This window comes from Rhinocladiella mackenziei (genome assembly GCF_000835555.1).
Source record: "Rhinocladiella mackenziei CBS 650.93 unplaced genomic scaffold supercont1.2, whole genome shotgun sequence".
Taxonomy (NCBI): Eukaryota; Fungi; Ascomycota; class Eurotiomycetes; order Chaetothyriales; family Herpotrichiellaceae; genus Rhinocladiella; species Rhinocladiella mackenziei.
The window spans coordinates 4,895,262-4,912,050 of record NW_013550603.1 but is presented as its reverse complement, the minus strand read 5'-3'; the positions used below and the strand labels follow the sequence as shown (position 1 = coordinate 4,912,050).

At 49.0% G+C, this 16,789-nt stretch overlaps 7 protein-coding genes across 7 annotated transcripts; 4 read left to right on the top strand and 3 right to left on the bottom strand.

The window, feature by feature from the left end:
• Positions 1-39: 39 nt before the first annotated feature.
• Positions 40-1,878, top strand: Z518_03532 (uncharacterized protein; the record flags this gene model as incomplete). Its single annotated transcript, XM_013420557.1, has 7 exons — positions 40-59; positions 181-426; positions 488-594; positions 694-828; positions 920-1,017; positions 1,156-1,566; positions 1,603-1,878. The coding sequence occupies 7 exons, from the start codon at positions 40-42 to the stop codon at positions 1,876-1,878; spliced, it is 1,293 nt and encodes a 430-aa protein (XP_013276011.1).
• Positions 1,879-3,126: 1,248 nt separating this feature from the next.
• Z518_03531 (uncharacterized protein) lies at positions 3,127-6,645 on the bottom strand (the record flags this gene model as incomplete). The annotated part of the gene is made up of 13 exons (XM_013420556.1): positions 3,127-3,403; positions 3,448-3,518; positions 3,615-3,695; positions 3,777-3,952; positions 4,172-4,356; positions 5,249-5,331; positions 5,398-5,731; positions 5,781-5,990; positions 6,039-6,079; positions 6,133-6,199; positions 6,254-6,436; positions 6,496-6,542; positions 6,601-6,645. The coding sequence occupies 13 exons, from the start codon at positions 6,643-6,645 to the stop codon at positions 3,127-3,129; spliced, it is 1,800 nt and encodes a 599-aa protein (XP_013276010.1).
• A 391-nt stretch (positions 6,646-7,036) lies between these two features.
• On the top strand, positions 7,037-9,069 carry Z518_03530 (uncharacterized protein; the record flags this gene model as incomplete). Its single annotated transcript, XM_013420555.1, has 10 exons — positions 7,037-7,286; positions 7,334-7,362; positions 7,428-7,641; positions 7,687-7,785; positions 7,842-8,041; positions 8,095-8,418; positions 8,472-8,582; positions 8,638-8,798; positions 8,853-8,927; positions 8,982-9,069. 10 exons carry the CDS (start codon positions 7,037-7,039, stop codon positions 9,067-9,069), a joined length of 1,551 nt encoding a protein of 516 aa, XP_013276009.1.
• A 1,102-nt stretch (positions 9,070-10,171) lies between these two features.
• Positions 10,172-12,244, bottom strand: Z518_03529 (uncharacterized protein; the record flags this gene model as incomplete). The annotated part of the gene is made up of 1 exon (XM_013420554.1): positions 10,172-12,244. One exon carries the CDS (start codon positions 12,242-12,244, stop codon positions 10,172-10,174), a length of 2,073 nt encoding a protein of 690 aa, XP_013276008.1.
• A 369-nt stretch (positions 12,245-12,613) lies between these two features.
• Positions 12,614-14,111, top strand: Z518_03528 (uncharacterized protein; the record flags this gene model as incomplete). Its single annotated transcript, XM_013420553.1, has 3 exons — positions 12,614-12,867; positions 12,942-13,083; positions 13,149-14,111. 3 exons carry the CDS (start codon positions 12,614-12,616, stop codon positions 14,109-14,111), a joined length of 1,359 nt encoding a protein of 452 aa, XP_013276007.1.
• Positions 14,112-14,926: 815 nt separating this feature from the next.
• On the bottom strand, positions 14,927-15,292 carry Z518_03527 (uncharacterized protein; the record flags this gene model as incomplete). Its single annotated transcript, XM_013420552.1, has 1 exon — positions 14,927-15,292. One exon carries the CDS (start codon positions 15,290-15,292, stop codon positions 14,927-14,929), a length of 366 nt encoding a protein of 121 aa, XP_013276006.1.
• A 782-nt stretch (positions 15,293-16,074) lies between these two features.
• On the top strand, positions 16,075-16,597 carry Z518_03526 (uncharacterized protein; the record flags this gene model as incomplete). The annotated part of the gene is made up of 3 exons (XM_013420551.1): positions 16,075-16,164; positions 16,220-16,292; positions 16,368-16,597. 3 exons carry the CDS (start codon positions 16,075-16,077, stop codon positions 16,595-16,597), a joined length of 393 nt encoding a protein of 130 aa, XP_013276005.1.
• Between the last annotated feature and the right edge of the window lie 192 nt (positions 16,598-16,789).

Here is a 16,789-nt window from a genome sequence, read left to right as displayed (position 1 = left end):
GGGAGGGACATGACTGGAGAATCGGTACCCAGGGCAGAGATGGACTATTCCAAGTCATAGTTAGTATGTTTTCTTTTCTTTTTTTTTTTTTTTTTTTTTTTTTTTTTTTGTGTGTGTGTTTTCATTTTGTCCTGAACTATCTATTCTTCGACTGCCCCTTGTGTGCTAACGTCTGGATAGCCAATTTTCTTGGGCTCGCAATCCAAATTGGTCCCAGTATTGTTCGAAGTCGGAAGAGATTTGGCAACACTTGAAGGACACGGCCAAGAAGTTCGGCCTGGAAAAATACATCAAGTATAATCATAGAGTTGAGTCTGCCACTTGGGACGAAGATTCGGGACTATGGAAGCTGTCCATCCTCGGACCTGACGGATCATTGCTCTCGGATTCTTGCGAAGTCCTTGTGAACGGTGGAGGGATCCTTAAGTGAGTACAGTTTCAAAAATTCTTGTCTCTTCAAGGTATCTCTACTTATTGTTGTGGCAAGCTCCTGGAAATATCCTGATGTGCCGGGGATCGACGTCTTCCAAGGAAAGCTGATGCACAGCGCTCGATGGGATCAGCAGTACGACTTTGCAGGGCAAGATAGTTGCGGTAATAGGAGGTGGCTCCTCTGCGGTTCAAATTATCCCTCAATTGCAAAAGGGTGAAAAATATACAAACAGTATTCATAAGTGCTGATATCTGGTTGAGTCGGACCCGCTGACAAGATATTTACCATGCTCATCATAGTGGCAAAAAATGTCGTATCATTTCTCAGATCCCCCGTGTGGGTCACTACTGGATTCGGCGCCAAATATGCTGGACCTAACGGTACTAATTTCCATTGTAAGCAGCGGAATATGCCTCATCTCTCTGTCTCAAAACACAACCCCCTTCAAGAATGCTCAGAATCATGGAATACTAAATTCCTGCCCAGATTCTGAAGAGCAAAAGACGAAGTTTACAAAAGACCCGGCGTTATACCACCGATACTGCCGCGACCTAGAAGGCGAGCTTAACAAGAGATTTGCGTTGGTTCGTTGTCCATCCGATTTCCCCCGTTCTTTTTCTCAGGGACTAGCCATTCATCAGCTCACGGGACCAACAACCTGGGCGAGGCGTTTTTTCTTTCCCTCGACTAATTACTAACTATCAATAGAATCACACGAATAGCAACGACCAGAAATCTTCAAGGAGTTGGTCACGAAGATGATGACGGAGCGGTTGGGTCACCACCCTCAACTGACCGAATATCTGATTCCCGATTTTGCTCTTGGATGCCGCCGAATGACTCCCGGATCAGGATACCTCGAATCCCTGATCCAGCCCAACGTACAAGTGGTGTGTCAATCGGTAGAGAGAATCACCGAAAATGGTGTTGTAGACGGCTTTAGTGTCCATCATGAGGCGGACGCAATCATATGCGCGAGCGGATTTGACACGTCCTTCAGCCCGCATTTTCAAGTCACCGGTCGCAACGGGCGAGATCTCCAAAAGACCTTTGGCGATTTCCCCAAGGCCCGCATGGGCATCATGGCCGAGGGATTTCCGAATCTGTTTCACTTTCTTGGGCCTAATTCCCCAGTCAGCCACAGCTCGACGCTTCCTATTTTCGAATAGCACACGCGATACATGTTCCAAGTGATCGACAAGCTCCAGGTCGAGAATATCAAGTGTTTCGACCCCAAGCCCGAATGCATTCACGACCTGTTCAATCACACTCATGAGCTCATGAAACGGTTGACCTGGAGTGCGGCGTGTAATTCGTGGTTCAAGAATGGCAAGAAACACGGGCCTGTGACCGCAATCTGGCCCGGTAGTAGACTTCATTACTTTGAGGCCATGGACCGACCGCGCTACGAAGACTACAACATTACCTACCGTAGCAATAACTGATACCAATATCTTGGGAATGGATATACACAGAATGAAATTGTTCCGAATGGCAATGCTGTCTGGTATTCGATGATTCATTCTGCCGAAAGTAAATCAATCCCTAGAGTCATCTCAACAGTACGATATGAGATATTGATACGGAAAAGAGAGGGAGGAATACATATTGCATGGCAATTTAGGTAAAGGAAATGGTCTAATCAGGCTGAATACTAGAATTTTACTACCATCTTAGAAAGCCTATTCTCCTCAATCCATAGGTTCTGGGTATTTTTTGGACATCATGCTTCTCCCTTATCGTATTTGCGATAAATATACATGAGAGACGAAAGCAACTCGAGTCAACCTCCCACAGGGAGATGTCCCATCAGATCTTGTTCAAAGTCGCCCGTCAAATTATGGTCCCAGAACAAATCGGAATGCGGAAATAGAAGGTCTGGAGACAACCATTCGGTGGATCCATCGAGGACGTTATGCCTAGTTACCGTCCACGGTAGATCCCGCGAAGTGGTGGTGGCGTCTATTCCTGGTGCATTCTGACTTTCAACAACATGGTGACCTTGAGGTGGTGTGTTGATGTTGGGAGACGGGGTGCAGACCACCGTGGGCCTCCTCGGGCAATATCTTTTGGAACGCTGCCGTGTAGTAGGTAATGATGAAGCGAGCCGCAAGATATCTTTCCCCCAATTCCCGTAAGATGAGCATGGCCAGGTCGACCTTCTGCGTGGCGACATGACGTCTCAACCCTGTCGCCCAAAGGCGATCGAGGAAGAGAACCACCACAATCGGAATAAGGGTCGTGACACTGTTCGTTTTAAATTTGGTTGGTATCAGACTTCATACTGGCTCTTTGTCAGGGGGGCAGAGTAGGAAGTTTTGCCTACCTTTCAGGGGGGAGATACCTAATTGGGTCCACTTCGGCCAGGCTCCTCAAAATATCCATTTCCGCCCAGGCCGATGATAAGCATTTGTTCCACGCATTCTTTTGAGAGGGGACGTTTTTCGAAACTGGTTGATGTAACTCCTCCTGTTTTTTGAAAATGATCGGTCTGAAGAGAGTAATGATTCTTACACTAGATTGATTTCATAATTTAAGCATCTGTTTACTTCCAGATGTTCGTAGAGCTTGTGTACCACTTACTGATATGTCAAGTGCAAAAAGTGATTGTGCACCATCTCCACCATTGACTGAGCGTCGGTATCCAAGAGTGCGGTGGCATCTACTCGGCAGACCTTATCGAGGCCCAAGCGCTAGGACTGCAGCTCCATATCGTACTGCTGTAACAATTCAACCCTCGAGGACGGAGGTTGCAAGGGACGATACTGATATACAAGGACGCCTCCTATGATCCGGCTCAGTTTGAGCATCTCCAGGAAGATGGGCGAGAGTTCGTCACACTTTTTCACCACCGCTGCCGCAACGGGACTGATTTCGGACAGTGATGAGTTGCTACTACTGAACCAAGTCGTCGAGCACGAGGTCCGGGACATAGCAATCCCATAGTCTGGCTGAGACTGATGGCGATACCTATCCAATGCCAACTGTCGGCCCGGTCATGTGTATTACCGTACCAGTACCCCATTAACAGGAGTGATTGGACTAGACAAACCTTATCCGCTTCGTGATCGAAATCATAGAGTAGCTAAGAATGGGGGGAAAATGTCAGCAACTTTGAATCGTCGGTTTTTTTTGGGGGGTGGTAAGGAGGCATTGTTAGGGATCATGGGGACTATTTCACCTTCGCGCGCAGGTAATATCGTTTCTTAAGAGAAGTAATCGAATGGGCCCCAGATCGTCGCAGGATGTCAGATGATACGAACTGGGTCCTCCTTTCAGTCACAGTGCACGAAGAACAAAAACAAAATCCTACTGAGCAGGAAGAGGGTTGAACATGTCTTACACTGCTTGCGGCAAGAAACATGCTCTGAAGAAGTAATGGGCTTGTCCGCGAAGGTCCCTCGAGCTCGTACTGTCGGAGAAAATCGTACGGATCAAGCACTGGAAGAACAGGGTGCACATTATCGAGGATGAGCTCGGCCCGCCGCTCGTCACTTTCGATGCAGAATGCGTCTTTAGCTTAAAGAAATGCATAGTCCTCTGACGCTAATCTTGGTTTATTAGCTTGAGGAACCAAGAAATGTGCGCAGGTTGCGACTTTGTTGTCCTTGATGGTATTGAATATGAAACGCAATGGCTGAAGCTCTCCTGAATGGATCCGATGTGTCGTGTTAGCTTCCTCGGCACAGGACACATTATCCGCAGCCTAAAACAGCTCCCAAGAATGTTGTATCTCACCGACATAGAACGGAGTTCCTGAGCCGCGAGTTTCTGCAGCTGGTTCCGCGATTATTTTGTAGCCGGCAATATTCGACTCAAAATCTTCAACCTCCGTGCTAAGCAGATCTGACGGTGTCTCCAGTTTCCATCCTGATGAGAAGCTGATTGCGCCGGCTCCAAGTTGGACACACTGGTTGAAGATTCTGGAAGAGATTGTCCGTTCGACGTATGTGCTTGTTCGCCGCGCATGTCGCGCAGTTCGCAACCAGTAGCGGCCTTCTTCCGTCGCGGGGTTTTATGCTTGCCCCTGGCCGATACATGCAGGACGCAGTCAATCTGGTCTTGCTGACAGTTGTGACATGGTCGTCTGCTCGAAACCACACTGCAGCGAACCTTACGCGTATGGCAGGAAGTGCAAGCTATTGCTGCCCTCCGTTTCGGTGGAGGGCCGGTCGGGTTCAGAGGCGATATGCCCCATATAGTACGTACGACAAATGGTATCCTTCAGGAAGATGGCAAAGTGGGTTTAAAGGGAACGTTGTGGAATATCGAAAAAATCTGGGGGAGATTGTGGGATATCGCGGACGCGAGCAGGAGCTCGATGTTGCGGGGGACCGAGATTCCCCAAGGAGGCCGTCACGGCCTCTGACTACTCTGGGAGGCAAAGTATGCTCCGGCGTCCGTGAAAGTGGGTCCTTAGGTCGGCCAACTTTTGCTCCTGTACTGCAAGTAATATTCGCACTCATTCGAGCCTACAAGTGCTTTAATCTCACCTTAGAGAATGGGCGACAAGGGAGTGCCCGAGCGCTTCACTGTTATAACGAAATTAACGGACGTCATGGAATGGGACAGGAAGAAGCCTGAGGATCCAAGACCGATAGCCAAAGTTACAGTTGTTAGCAGAACTCCTACGGGAAATTGATGTCATAGCAACATTGATCCTAGGGTAATGCAATAGTGCGTCGAAGAGGATAGGATATCCACCATGGTGTTTCTCTATATTCACTCCTCGATCTGTCCTGACATCGGTTTTCGACCCCATACCACAGTGCTTTCCAAAGTCAGTCATTGACTCATTCCGAGGAGCGGACATACATTTCTTGATAAGCATGGATTCTGGGGTTACGTAGTCCGGATCTCATTCTAGCGAGATACACTTCGACTTCTTCTCGACTCCACTACAAACGACGAATTCCAACGTAAGCATTGGATATTGATTCAAGCGAATCTAGGGAAAAACGTACCCCAAGTATCTTGGTAAGAAGCATCATTGTCCAGCCTTCAATGCCTTCCTCCCACTGGAGGCGGTTGTAGTGTCCAAGTTCTTTGAGACGACTGTCCTTGGCCCAGCCGCCCACTGGACAACGGAACCGCTGTTCGGTAACACTCTCGAAACCAGCCCGGGTCATGTACTGGGCTGACTGGTCCACGATACGAAGTGTTTTTCCAAACGCATCTCCCGCTTCAAGGGAGACATTCCCCCACTCTTCAAAAATTGTCCCATCGGTGGTTCCGTCGTAAGATTTGGGCACCACTGATTGCTCGACCTGTTCCACATAACCTCCTGGTTTAAGACACCTCAATAAAGGTCACCCCGAATCTCGGCACAGCGGAAATATTCTCTTACTTGGAAACTTCTCTGTAAAAAGCATCCCAGTTTGCGACGCTGCCGTATAAGCCCCGCACGTGTATAAAGTCAAAGCTTTCGTTTGGAAAGGACCATTCCTCGCAACAGTCACTGATCTCGAACGAGAGATTTGGTGGAATCCACGTCGGTTGGATGGGGGACAGGTCGGTTCCAATGACGGTAGCGGAAGGATGTTCGTCGGCGAAGTCACTATGCGCATAAACCATATTTCATGGGAGAGTCAGGGTGCTCACGAACATTGCCCATAGACCAGTTCCGGTTCCAACATCAAGGACGCGCTGTTTCTTGGGATTAGCCTTTCCGCCTTCCTAGTACACTCTCAACAGCGTACCTGCACGTCGTCTCCAATGGGAGCCAGGTGAAGCCGGCCCTCGAGCAGGAGTGTATAGAGATGGTGCCTATCCTCGGTTCAAGCAAGATCGTCGAGGAATGAGGGATCGAGAGTTCTTTACCCTATATCAAGGTGCTCCATGGCTTTCTCGTCGTTGGGCCCCCTTGACATCGGTCTCAGCATGCTTCTGAAGTCAGTCGAGACATCTAAGCCGCACCAATAAGATCCTGCGTGGTATGCATGATAACGACGGCCATTCGCGTAATGATAGTTATAAATGCTGCTCTTGAGAGAGGTAAACTCCCTGTGGCGTTGATGAGAAGTCAGGATTGTGCCGAACAGGACGACTAGGAAGGAACATACGATGGAGCATCATCCCCAAGGGCAGAGTCCTGTTCGAATGGTGAATCCTACTCGATGATGGGTCATTACCGCTCCTTACTCCGATTCAGGGACTTGGCGTCTCACAATGGCAATGGCTGGGTCGGCTTCAGGCTGATTCGGCTGAGCCATGGCTCGATCCTAGGGAGAGGGAGGATTCTAAGGCAGCTACAAGCACGGAGAAAATGCTGCGACGTACAGTATATATTGCTAAGAGGATAGTCAGAGACGGTCATGTGACTACGAAATATGCCTGAAGCACCTACTAGTTGGCGGGACAGGACCCGATAGGTGCACGATGCTGCAACCAGACCAATGCGTTCTCACTAGCTGCAGTACTCTTGCAATTAGGTGGAAGGGACTCCGTCGGTCCGTGCCTATCAGTTAGGTGCCACCATACCCCTGTTTATCTGCTCCAAACTGACAACTTGTGCGCCGGTCCCCCATGTGCGTTGCTGGTTTAAAATACCCGACCTACCCTTCTCATGTGAGAACGCACAGCATACACTCCATGTCGACAGCAATGCCACCAGGATTTGACTTTGTTGTCCGCCAGGTGGCCAACCTCAACGTTTTTGATTGCATTGTGGTTTCGTTTCTGGTCGGCTTGACATGGTTGGTAGAGCGAGCTATTTTTAACATCTATTTTCACCCTTTGGCTGCCTTCCCAGGTCCACCAATTGCTGCTGTCACTGGCCTCTACAAAGCTTACATCGACGTTGCCGCCCGAAGTTCATTTGTGCATACTTTGGAAAAGCTTCACAGTCAATACGGTAAGATCGCTGAACGTCAAGTTATACAATTTTGCCGACTATTTCAGGCGATGTGGTGAGGGTGGGCCCAAACGAGGTGCGTCACTGAAGAACTCCTCGACCCTTCGTAGCTGGATGGCTTTAACTTACTCGTGATGGCAGCTACATTTCTCGCGACCAGAGACGTATCATGAGATCTACAATGCGAACAATCGTTGGGACAAAGAACGGTCGCTGTACCACAGCTTCGGGGAAGACCGGTCATCCTTCGGGTTCCTCGAGTACAAAGATGCTAAGAGCAGGAAGGACGTTCTCTCTCGTGTCTTCTCAAAGAAAGCAATTCAAGAGGCGGAGGGACTTATTGAAGAGAAGGCAAGTCATCATCATAAGGAATGCAAGTCACGTATGAAGTCTGACGGAGGCCAGGTGATTGGCCTCTGCGAGTCATTTTCCCGACACGCTGATCGACCTGTTGACTTATTTTATGCATTTCGGTGCATGTCGATAGATGTCATCACCTGTCAGTTAAGTCCTTGCCAGGGTTCTCTAAGCCTGCACTGATGTCGGAGTCGCCAGATTTGTGCTTTGGAAACTCGGTGGACGCCATAAATGCTCCTGATCACAAGGCCCCCATCATCGTCGCCATGGATGCGTCCTTACCAGTTTTTGTTGCCTTCAAGCATTCGTCCTTGTACAAAAATATGATCATTCACTGTCCCCCAACCATATCCAAATTCGTCAGTCCCGCCACTTCCGGTCTAGTTGATCTTCAGCAGGTTGGGCTTTCCCGATGGCCATGATTGGTTGATGTTGGTTAAACAAGACCCAGGTCCTCAAGCAGCAGATCAAAGAGGTGACGAGCAACCCCGAGAACCTAAAGAAGCTCCCACACTCCACCACGATATACCATGAACTTCTCAGGCCCGAATTGTACCGTGATCATTCGGTTCCCGATCCTGGGAGTTTGTACGAGGAGTCGCAAGCCCTGATGTTCGGAGGAGCGGACACTACGGGTACTACACTAATGCACGGAAGTTTCTATATCTTGACGAACCCGGAGGTTTACAAGAAGCTCAGGACGGAGCTCCAGGGAACGTGGCCAATCCTGGAACAACCACCCTCTTTGGTGACACTTCAAAAGCTGCCTTATCTTGTACGTGGCCAGTGTTCAGTTGCCCTTGAACAGTGCTGACTTGAAAAATTCAGACCGGTGTGATCAAAGAAGCTCTGAGAATGAGTCCAGGGGTTGCATCTCCACTTCCCCGAGTGGTGCCGGCGCCTGGTGTGACGTTGGCTGACAAGTTTATACCGGGGGGTGTACGTTTCGCCTGGCCCTGTTTATCCTAGCCAGATGCTCAAATACGTTCTACAGACGATCGTGGAAATGAGCAGCCATTTTGTCCATCGGAATCCCACTCTTTTCGACGATGCCGACCAGTTCAAACCAGAGCGTTGGCTTGATATGGATGGCAAGCAACTTGAAAGATGGCTCGTCAGCTTTTCTCGTGGTGCTCGCAGCTGTCTAGGGTTAAAGTAGGCCTTCTCCCCGTCGACCACCTTATGGCTTTCACTGATATAGTCCTCAAGCCTGGCCTGGGCAGAGTTATACTTGACTTTTGCACACCTCTTCCGAAAGTTTCATGTCGAAATCGACCCGTCAAGGTAGGAAACCGAAGGAATATCCACACACATTCCAAACTGACGGTGTTCTTCTAGCCCGAAAGAACTGAAATGGCGCGATTGTTTCTTGCCGGAGTATATCGGCCCCCACTTGAGAGCGAAAGTGTCTCCCGTCGCAGCTTGAGAGTGTCGATTATGGCCGCTTTTAGATTGAGATTATGAAAAGTAGTTAAAGGCGGCTCGCGAAAATGGTTTGACTATAAACCAAAAAGGCTGCCACACATGGATTTGACGGCGAAATATTTACCACCCTCTCCATCAATCCTATAGTAATGAGCAATAGGAGGAAGAGACCTTTGCACCTTGCTTGGTAAGATGCTACTCACAATCGCTTGAACGTCTGCCATGGCAAGCACATCTCGTCTTCTGGCCTCGCAACAACTTACTTGCCAAGATAAGTCATCACGTGGACGGCTTTTGCACCGTCGATGATTCATACTAAATGTACCTCATGCCTCCTCTCCAGACCACAGCGACAGGCCTGTGACTTAAGACGTCGAACTGCTACAAGCCTTATGGTGCGTTATCCATTCGAGGTAATATTTTGACTTTCGGTGAATTGCAGCGACTACCACTTGAGGTGAAAGCCCAAACTAGTGTGAATTGTCGGGGATGATCCGATGTAGGATCAATGAGTATAAGCACGACTAAGGTCTGTCCAGGGATGCAATACGATGACTGAATGAGCTTGCTTGGATCGAAGAGTGATTTCTTCCTCGTCGCTTCAAGAGATTTCCTCCCCGGCTTTGTCTTGGAAATTTGACCCCGTTTGGACGAGGCTATCGAGGAGCACGAAGAGCGGTTTCATGATGTTGGACCAGGCCTCTTGGTGGGCGTGGCAGCGGATGAAGTATTTGACATCCTGTGGGTACTTTCGATCGAGGTAGAAAAACAAGAATCATTCGGAGACCTTTTGACTCTGGCAATCAACCGTGGTTAACGCCATGGAGTTCGGACATGTTCTTCGGAATCTATCACCCTTGTTTCCTCAACAGATATATATTAGCAACGCCCGCGAATGGTAGTTGCCAAAGTACCGCACGAAATAATCTCGACGTCTTTTTCATCGGGATGGACAAAGCGCGAGATGGCAAATCCATCTCCGAAGACCAACGCTCCACCACTACCTGTCCGCAGACTCAAACCGTTGGCCTTTTCATGAGTGGAAAGGCATCCCCAAAAGGAATTCTACTGAAAAATCTTTGCGTATTGCCTACGCCCGTGTCCTAGTCAAGGGTAGATATCACCCGGTCAATAAACTGAAACCTCTTGAACTGGCATAGATCTAAATTCTTTCCCAGGGCCCAGATATCGCGGCAAGATCTCAACGTCTCGAGCAAAGTCTCTCGAGCGTAGCCTCCTGGTAAGGTGGGTGAATCTAGCTGGGAGCCGCTTTGTACGAGGTACAAAGATACCGTCAAACCAGCAACGAAGAAATCAGACCGAAAGATCCCACTCAGCCATTGGCCGGCCGTCGATGATTCGGACTTTTCGCATATGTTTCGCTGATGAACCAATATCGCTGCCGCACAGTCGAGAGTACTCCAGTGAGAGACGGCATAGTGGACCACGGCCTGTGGCTTGTACGCGAACCGTCTGTGTAGCTCAAGGAGTAGGCGCCTGAACAAAATGTCAAGGTGAATGGCCTCCCACTGCAAGATCGAGCAGTCGTGGTGGGGTGTGGCCGGAGAGCTTAAATCAGCCGAAAGCCATCTGACCTCCCTCAGAACCTGCCGAACCTCTTCATCATCTCTGATGGCCTTTTCGTATGAGTAATCAACTGATCTTGCGGCCAGCGCAATCTCGTGCGCTAGCGGAAGGACTTTGCGAAAAAAATTCTGAAATATCTCTTCACAAGCTGCATTCGATGCGCTCTGCGGCGTCGAAACTCTGGAGAGGGGGGAGGGAGAGTCGCTGAATCCCAGGCTATTAGATACCGCAAACGAAAGATGCAGAGGCTCTATCAGAATTGGCAATCCGCTCAGGACAGACTGACGAAGATCTAAATACAAGATTATCGTCCAAAGCGCTCTCCGTGCATCTGACTCGAGGTGCGGTAACGTATTGCTCGGCTGGTCTAGATGCAGGCCGATGCTCATAGCCAGACGTTTGATCGTGCCGGTCAAGCACCACGACGTGTCTTCTTCAAAGCAAGAATTGCGGATTATTTGTTTGGCCAAGACCATCAGACATAAAGTTCGAATGGTGTAGAGATCTGGTCGAAACATGAAAGGTGTACGATGAAGGAAAACGTTTGCCTGATCGAGAAATAGATTGGGCAAATGTCCGTGTGAAGTCGCAAATTCATCGTCCACCGTGTTGAGAGAATCGCATCCCAGACTCATGATGAGTAAAAGTTGTGCCATCCATCCCGGGCTTGCTTGCTCCGGTAGCTCCCAAAAGTGCTGGAGCTCGACCTCAAATGCTGACAAGTCCATTATCCGAAACATCTTCCCGGTGGTATCGAAATATCGTTGAACAAGAAGCTCAATTGTTGCTCGGGGCGGCAATTTGTGGGATATGACCTTGCTATCCCAGCATTCCACGAAGGGGTAGTTTGGTAAGGTCAGATTTTCACTCGAAAGGCATGGTTCAGGGTCGTTTTCCAAGTGATTTACTCCAACTCCGCGTTTTTCGAGCACGTTTTCGGCATAGTAAAAGAGAGTGACCCAGTGACTATCGGCGCAATGTTTAGCTCTCCAGAGACCTCGTTTGTTCATGGTATCGCCTTTCAGCGCTGACGTCTCCCTTTCCCCCGTCGGGTAGGCCGTATTTTGTAGTCGAAAAGGTAGATACCTGCAATGCTGCCCATATTTACGGCAGCGTCCACAAGGGTTCTGTCGGTCACACTTGACCTTCAATTTTCGACACCGAGCGCACGAGACCGCTGCCCGAATTCTTCTTTGAACAGGATAGTTTCGGTTGAGATGTGGTAAAGGCTGGGCAAATTCTTGTTCGTCAGATTTCGATCTCAATGATCGCTGGGAGCCTGGGCCGTGATGGATAAGGTCCAGACTTTGCGGGAGATCTACCGACAGAGAAGCAGAGATTGCCCTTGGTGGGACGCGGGCGCTCTCGCAATCCTCAGAGGCGTTACCAGGTGCAATAAGCGGCCTCCTTCGTTCGCCGGAAGAGCGTCCCGACTCCGACTTGGTCACTTGCGAGATGTAGTGGCACGCGCGTCCCCTGGCGTGACAACGACTGCATATTGGCTTGCGTTGGTCGCACCTCAATTTTGACGACCGGCATGGCTCGCAGGTCAGAATCAGACGAGACTTCGGAGATGGTGCTCGAGACATGACGGGATTTATTCCGAAGGAAGTTGTACGCCTCACGCTGTCGCGTAGAGCCGACCACCTTTATTGGAAGCTAGGCCCCTGATCGAGAAATGGTCCTATGTTTGAAGTAGATTACGCAAAGGCTTCGAGTTACGAATCTGTTGTCACGTCACAGAGATGCGGAGTAGGTTAAGCTCGGCCGAACGCTTTTTTCCGTTTTTAACGCCGTCCATGCATGAAGGTGATCCAATCCGATCTTGCAGGTAAAATGTGGGTCAGCCGCGGCCCGATGCCAGATGAGTGATATAAATGTTCCTCGTCTGGTCCATGGAACGTCCATTGCCTCTAACTCTTCCTTTCGTTGAACCCTGAGAAGATGCCTTGAACACCATGACAATCGACAACAGTACTCACCGTGCAGAAATTATAGATGAGAAGGATCCGGGAGAGTCCACCGAGCCTTTGCAGCCGTCTCAAAAAGGTGTCGCAAACGTTTCAGACGATACCGAGCCAAAGAATGAAGGCACAACAACAGCACCACCATTCGAGACGACTTTTCCAGAAGGTGGCTGGAGAGCGTGGCTGGTTGTGCTGGGGTCTATGATCTTGTTGGGATGTTCATTCGGATGGCTCAGTTCATTTGGGTAAGAGAACAAAGAAAGACATCCTGAAGTACGTCATGATTATGGGCGCTGACCGGAGACACTTGCACCATCAGCACCTTTCAATCTTACTACGAAACCCATCAGCTTAGTGATGAGTCGCCCTCAACCATTTCATGGATTGGATCTACCCAAACGTTTACTCAGTACTTGATAGGATTGTTCTCTGGAAATCTGTTCGATTTATATGGAGCGAGGGTAGGCCTCCCTCGTCCGTTGAACCATGCACCGCAAGCTCACTAGTTCCGGACGGGATGAAATAGGTCCTAATCATACCTGCTTCGATTGTGTATATTTTCTCCATCATGATGACAAGCTTGTGCCATGAATATTATCAGTTCCTCCTAGCACAAGGCATTCTGTGCGGTCTGGCCACTGGATTTGTTTTCACCCCCGCCATTTCGGTGATTGGCCACTACTTTCGAAGGAAGCGCGGCCTTGCCATTGGAGTCACTACAGCCGGAGCGTCTTTGGGCGGTATTCTGCTGCCGATAGCATTGAGGAATGCTCTTTACAGTCGGACTCTGAAATTCCCCTGGAGCATTCGCGCAGTGGGCTTCGCGCTACTCGCACTCATGATAGTCGCTTGCGCTATTGTCAAAGAGCGCCTTCCTCCACGCCGAGGAAAGATGTTTGTGTTCGAGGCGTTCAACATTCCGAGCTATTCGATTCTAGTTGCGGCGGTATTCTTCAGTCTGTGGGCACTATGGATTCCCTACTACTACATCATTGTCTTTTCGATAGAGGAAGTTGGGATGGACCAAGAGCTGGCCTTCTACATGTTACCAATCATGAACGGATGTTCAATGCTCGGGCGAATTATTCCGGGTTACTTCGCCGACAGATTTGGGCGACTCAACTCACTACCAATAATTTATGTGTTGAACGGCATACTTTTGTTCTGTTGGGCGAGGGTGCACGGCACGGCCGGTATGATTGTCTGGACCGGCTTCTTTGGCTTCGTGTCTGGTGCGGTTATCTCGGTCTATCCTGCTTCAATATCGTCGATGGCAGCTAGACCAGCGGATATTGGTGCTTATTTGGGTCAGGCAACCGCCGTGGTGTCTTTTGCCAATCTGACAGGGCCTCCAATCGCCGGTGCATTGATCAGAAAGCATGGGTTTGCAGCAGGGACCGAATTTGCTGGCAGTGCCATGATTGTAGCTGCAGTCCTCTCAGCAATTTCTCGGTATTGTTGGGATCGAGACCTGCAGAAGAGGGTCTAGCAGATTATCTCCTCAGGAAAAGGGCGGAGTTGATAGGGGGCAAAATCGGGAACTTTCTGGTCAAAATGCCCCAAAGACGATATTTGTTCAATTTGGGGGTGACAAAATGCTCTTTCCCGAGAAAAGTCATCAACTTCTAAAGCTTGAACAAAAAATTACAAACGTCGCTAGGCTTTGGCGCTGAGAAAGGAGCAGATACAAAGGCTGCCTTTCCTTCTAGGGCAATGGTACGAAAGCGTCTCTCCCAGCGTTCGTCCAAGACGAGACGCCAGTCTTCCTCGCACGAGGCCAAGGCTGCATTCAATGGCAGGGGCTCCGTATAAATAGCAAGACGACGCGGTAGCAGCCTACCACAGTAGAGTCAGCGATGGTTTTCGGCATTCATATGTAGAAGTAGTCCTCGGGTCGATGACATCCAGCCGATGTGTTCAAGGCGTTGCACGCTCCGTACACGCTTAGATAATTCCGGACCGCGGCTCAGAGGCCTCTAAGAGGCAGTTGACGGGCCTTTTTAGTACAGTCGCCGAGCTCCAAAACCATAGGCATCGTTAAAGTACTCCAATAGACTATCTCTACCGCCAATTTAGCGGGAATGGGATCAGGAGATATACAATGATAATCGTACTGCCCAGTACTAATGATATACCTGAGTAATGTATGGACAAAATGTTTTATGACTGGCATTCATGAAAGCCCAAGACAGGCACCATACGTTCCTAGAATATAGGTCTTCATCACTGCGGCTGTTTTCCATTGATGATATACAAAGATTGTTGTATTCTATCCTTGATACCTTGCGCCGTCAGTATATCTACTTATTCGATGAATTTCGTAACCTTTTCCTGTTTCTCGTCGAACCATAACATCATGATGTATCCACCCCCTGCAACTCCGACATCTTGCCCAAATTCAACACGATTGTTCAACCAAACAGCCATTTTGTTGTCTTTATTGTCCTCAAAGACCTCCTTCACAGTAAGGGATAAGGATTTCATCACTTTACCTTGGAGCGGGCTGTAGAAGTCTTGAACCTGCTCGTTGTTCCAGACTATGTCGTTTGATACGGCTGGAGCGAAGCCCTGAAGACAATTGGGTGTGCGGTATTCAACCAAGTCGTCTACGTCGAATTTCCTCCAGCCTCTCAAGAATACCAACCCAGTTTCATACCGTTTGGACGGCATATTGTAGTATGTGAGTAGGAAAGGTTGATAGAGAAGAGAATACGCCTTACGGTCGATCTAAGAAGAGGTACAAAGACCAGCTAACAGTAGCGTTGGCGATGATCTTGCCGAGTTCAAAGGGACTGAATATCTACATCAGCAAAAACTATGAGCGGGAATATCGTACTTGCACTAGCAGAGAACTTGTAATTTTCACTCAACCTGCTGAGGATGATACTCTCTGTTTCCGTTTCCCTTCGATTGGTCCCTGCGGATAGCTGTCTCTAAATCAGAGATCGTCGCGTATTTCCCGGTTAAGAAATTCACAGGAGAGAGCAATAAATAAAAAAGGCATCAGTACCTACCACCTGCTGGGTTAACTTTTGGTCAACTACTCTTAGCTTATTAAGAAGGCGTTAGAAGCCCTCTAAAGAAGGGCTCAGCAGGCTCATCTCATCCGAAAATATCGAACGCTACGATGCACTAAGCCGTCTTCGGGAATCCGCTCTTTTTTTTTTTTTTCTCCGACAGTGTATGCAACTTGGGAAAGTCTGGGGCGCTTACCATTTTTGCGGGGGTTATACGAAGCTGGTTTGGGATTGAGTTTACTACCTGCAAGGGTATGTGGCTGCCATTTATTTATACGAGTCGTACTCCCCATTTTGGAAAACCCCCAGAGTGTTTTATCAAGAGCAATGAACCTCTGACGAAATCATGCTTCCCTACTCCTAACCAAAGGCAATGAGTCGCACAATATGCCATTACTTTCTTCTCAATCCCAGCGCAGGTCAAATGCCAGCAACATGCTTCACCTGGAGGAGCATGTGTCGGACGCCCGATCACCCGAAAGAGTCTTTACATGGACTTTAACTCTAGCTGTGGTGGCCTTGGCGGTACTTCTTCCTGTCCTGAATCGCTGGAGCTGCAGTGGATTGACATGCTTGGCAGTTCAGTTTCGTCGATTCGTTAGCTATATACCTTATGGCGGTGACTATAATCACAGATATTAACACTGATGTTGGTAGGTTGTCGACTTGCGCTTCTCACACATCGTTTTCACTTTGTCCAAAGCATATATAGTACTGACAGAACGTAGGGCCTAGCCCATCATACTCTTGGATCGCTTCATCCTATACTGTCGCTTATGCCGTCTCTTCTGTACTCTATGGTTCTTTAGCCGACGTATTCGGGCGGAGATGGTTCGCGGTGTCGACTGGTCTATTCCTTGGATTAGGTGGTCTTATTGCAGCATTGGCTCAGAATGTTGGGACTGGTGAGTCAGTGCACGTTTCATGGAGGACTACAATCGCCAACATTACCAAGTGATTGCAGGTATGACTATTATGGGGTTTGCTGGTGCTGGGGGAATCCAATGCGTATCAGCTGTGTCGGAGATTGGTGAGTTGCTCTTACCACTTAGCTTCTACGATTTTCTAACAAGTGCCAGTTCCCACCAAATGGAGAGGGCCAGTTGTTGGAATCATCGAATTACCCTTTCTGCTCTTCAGCAGTGCTGGG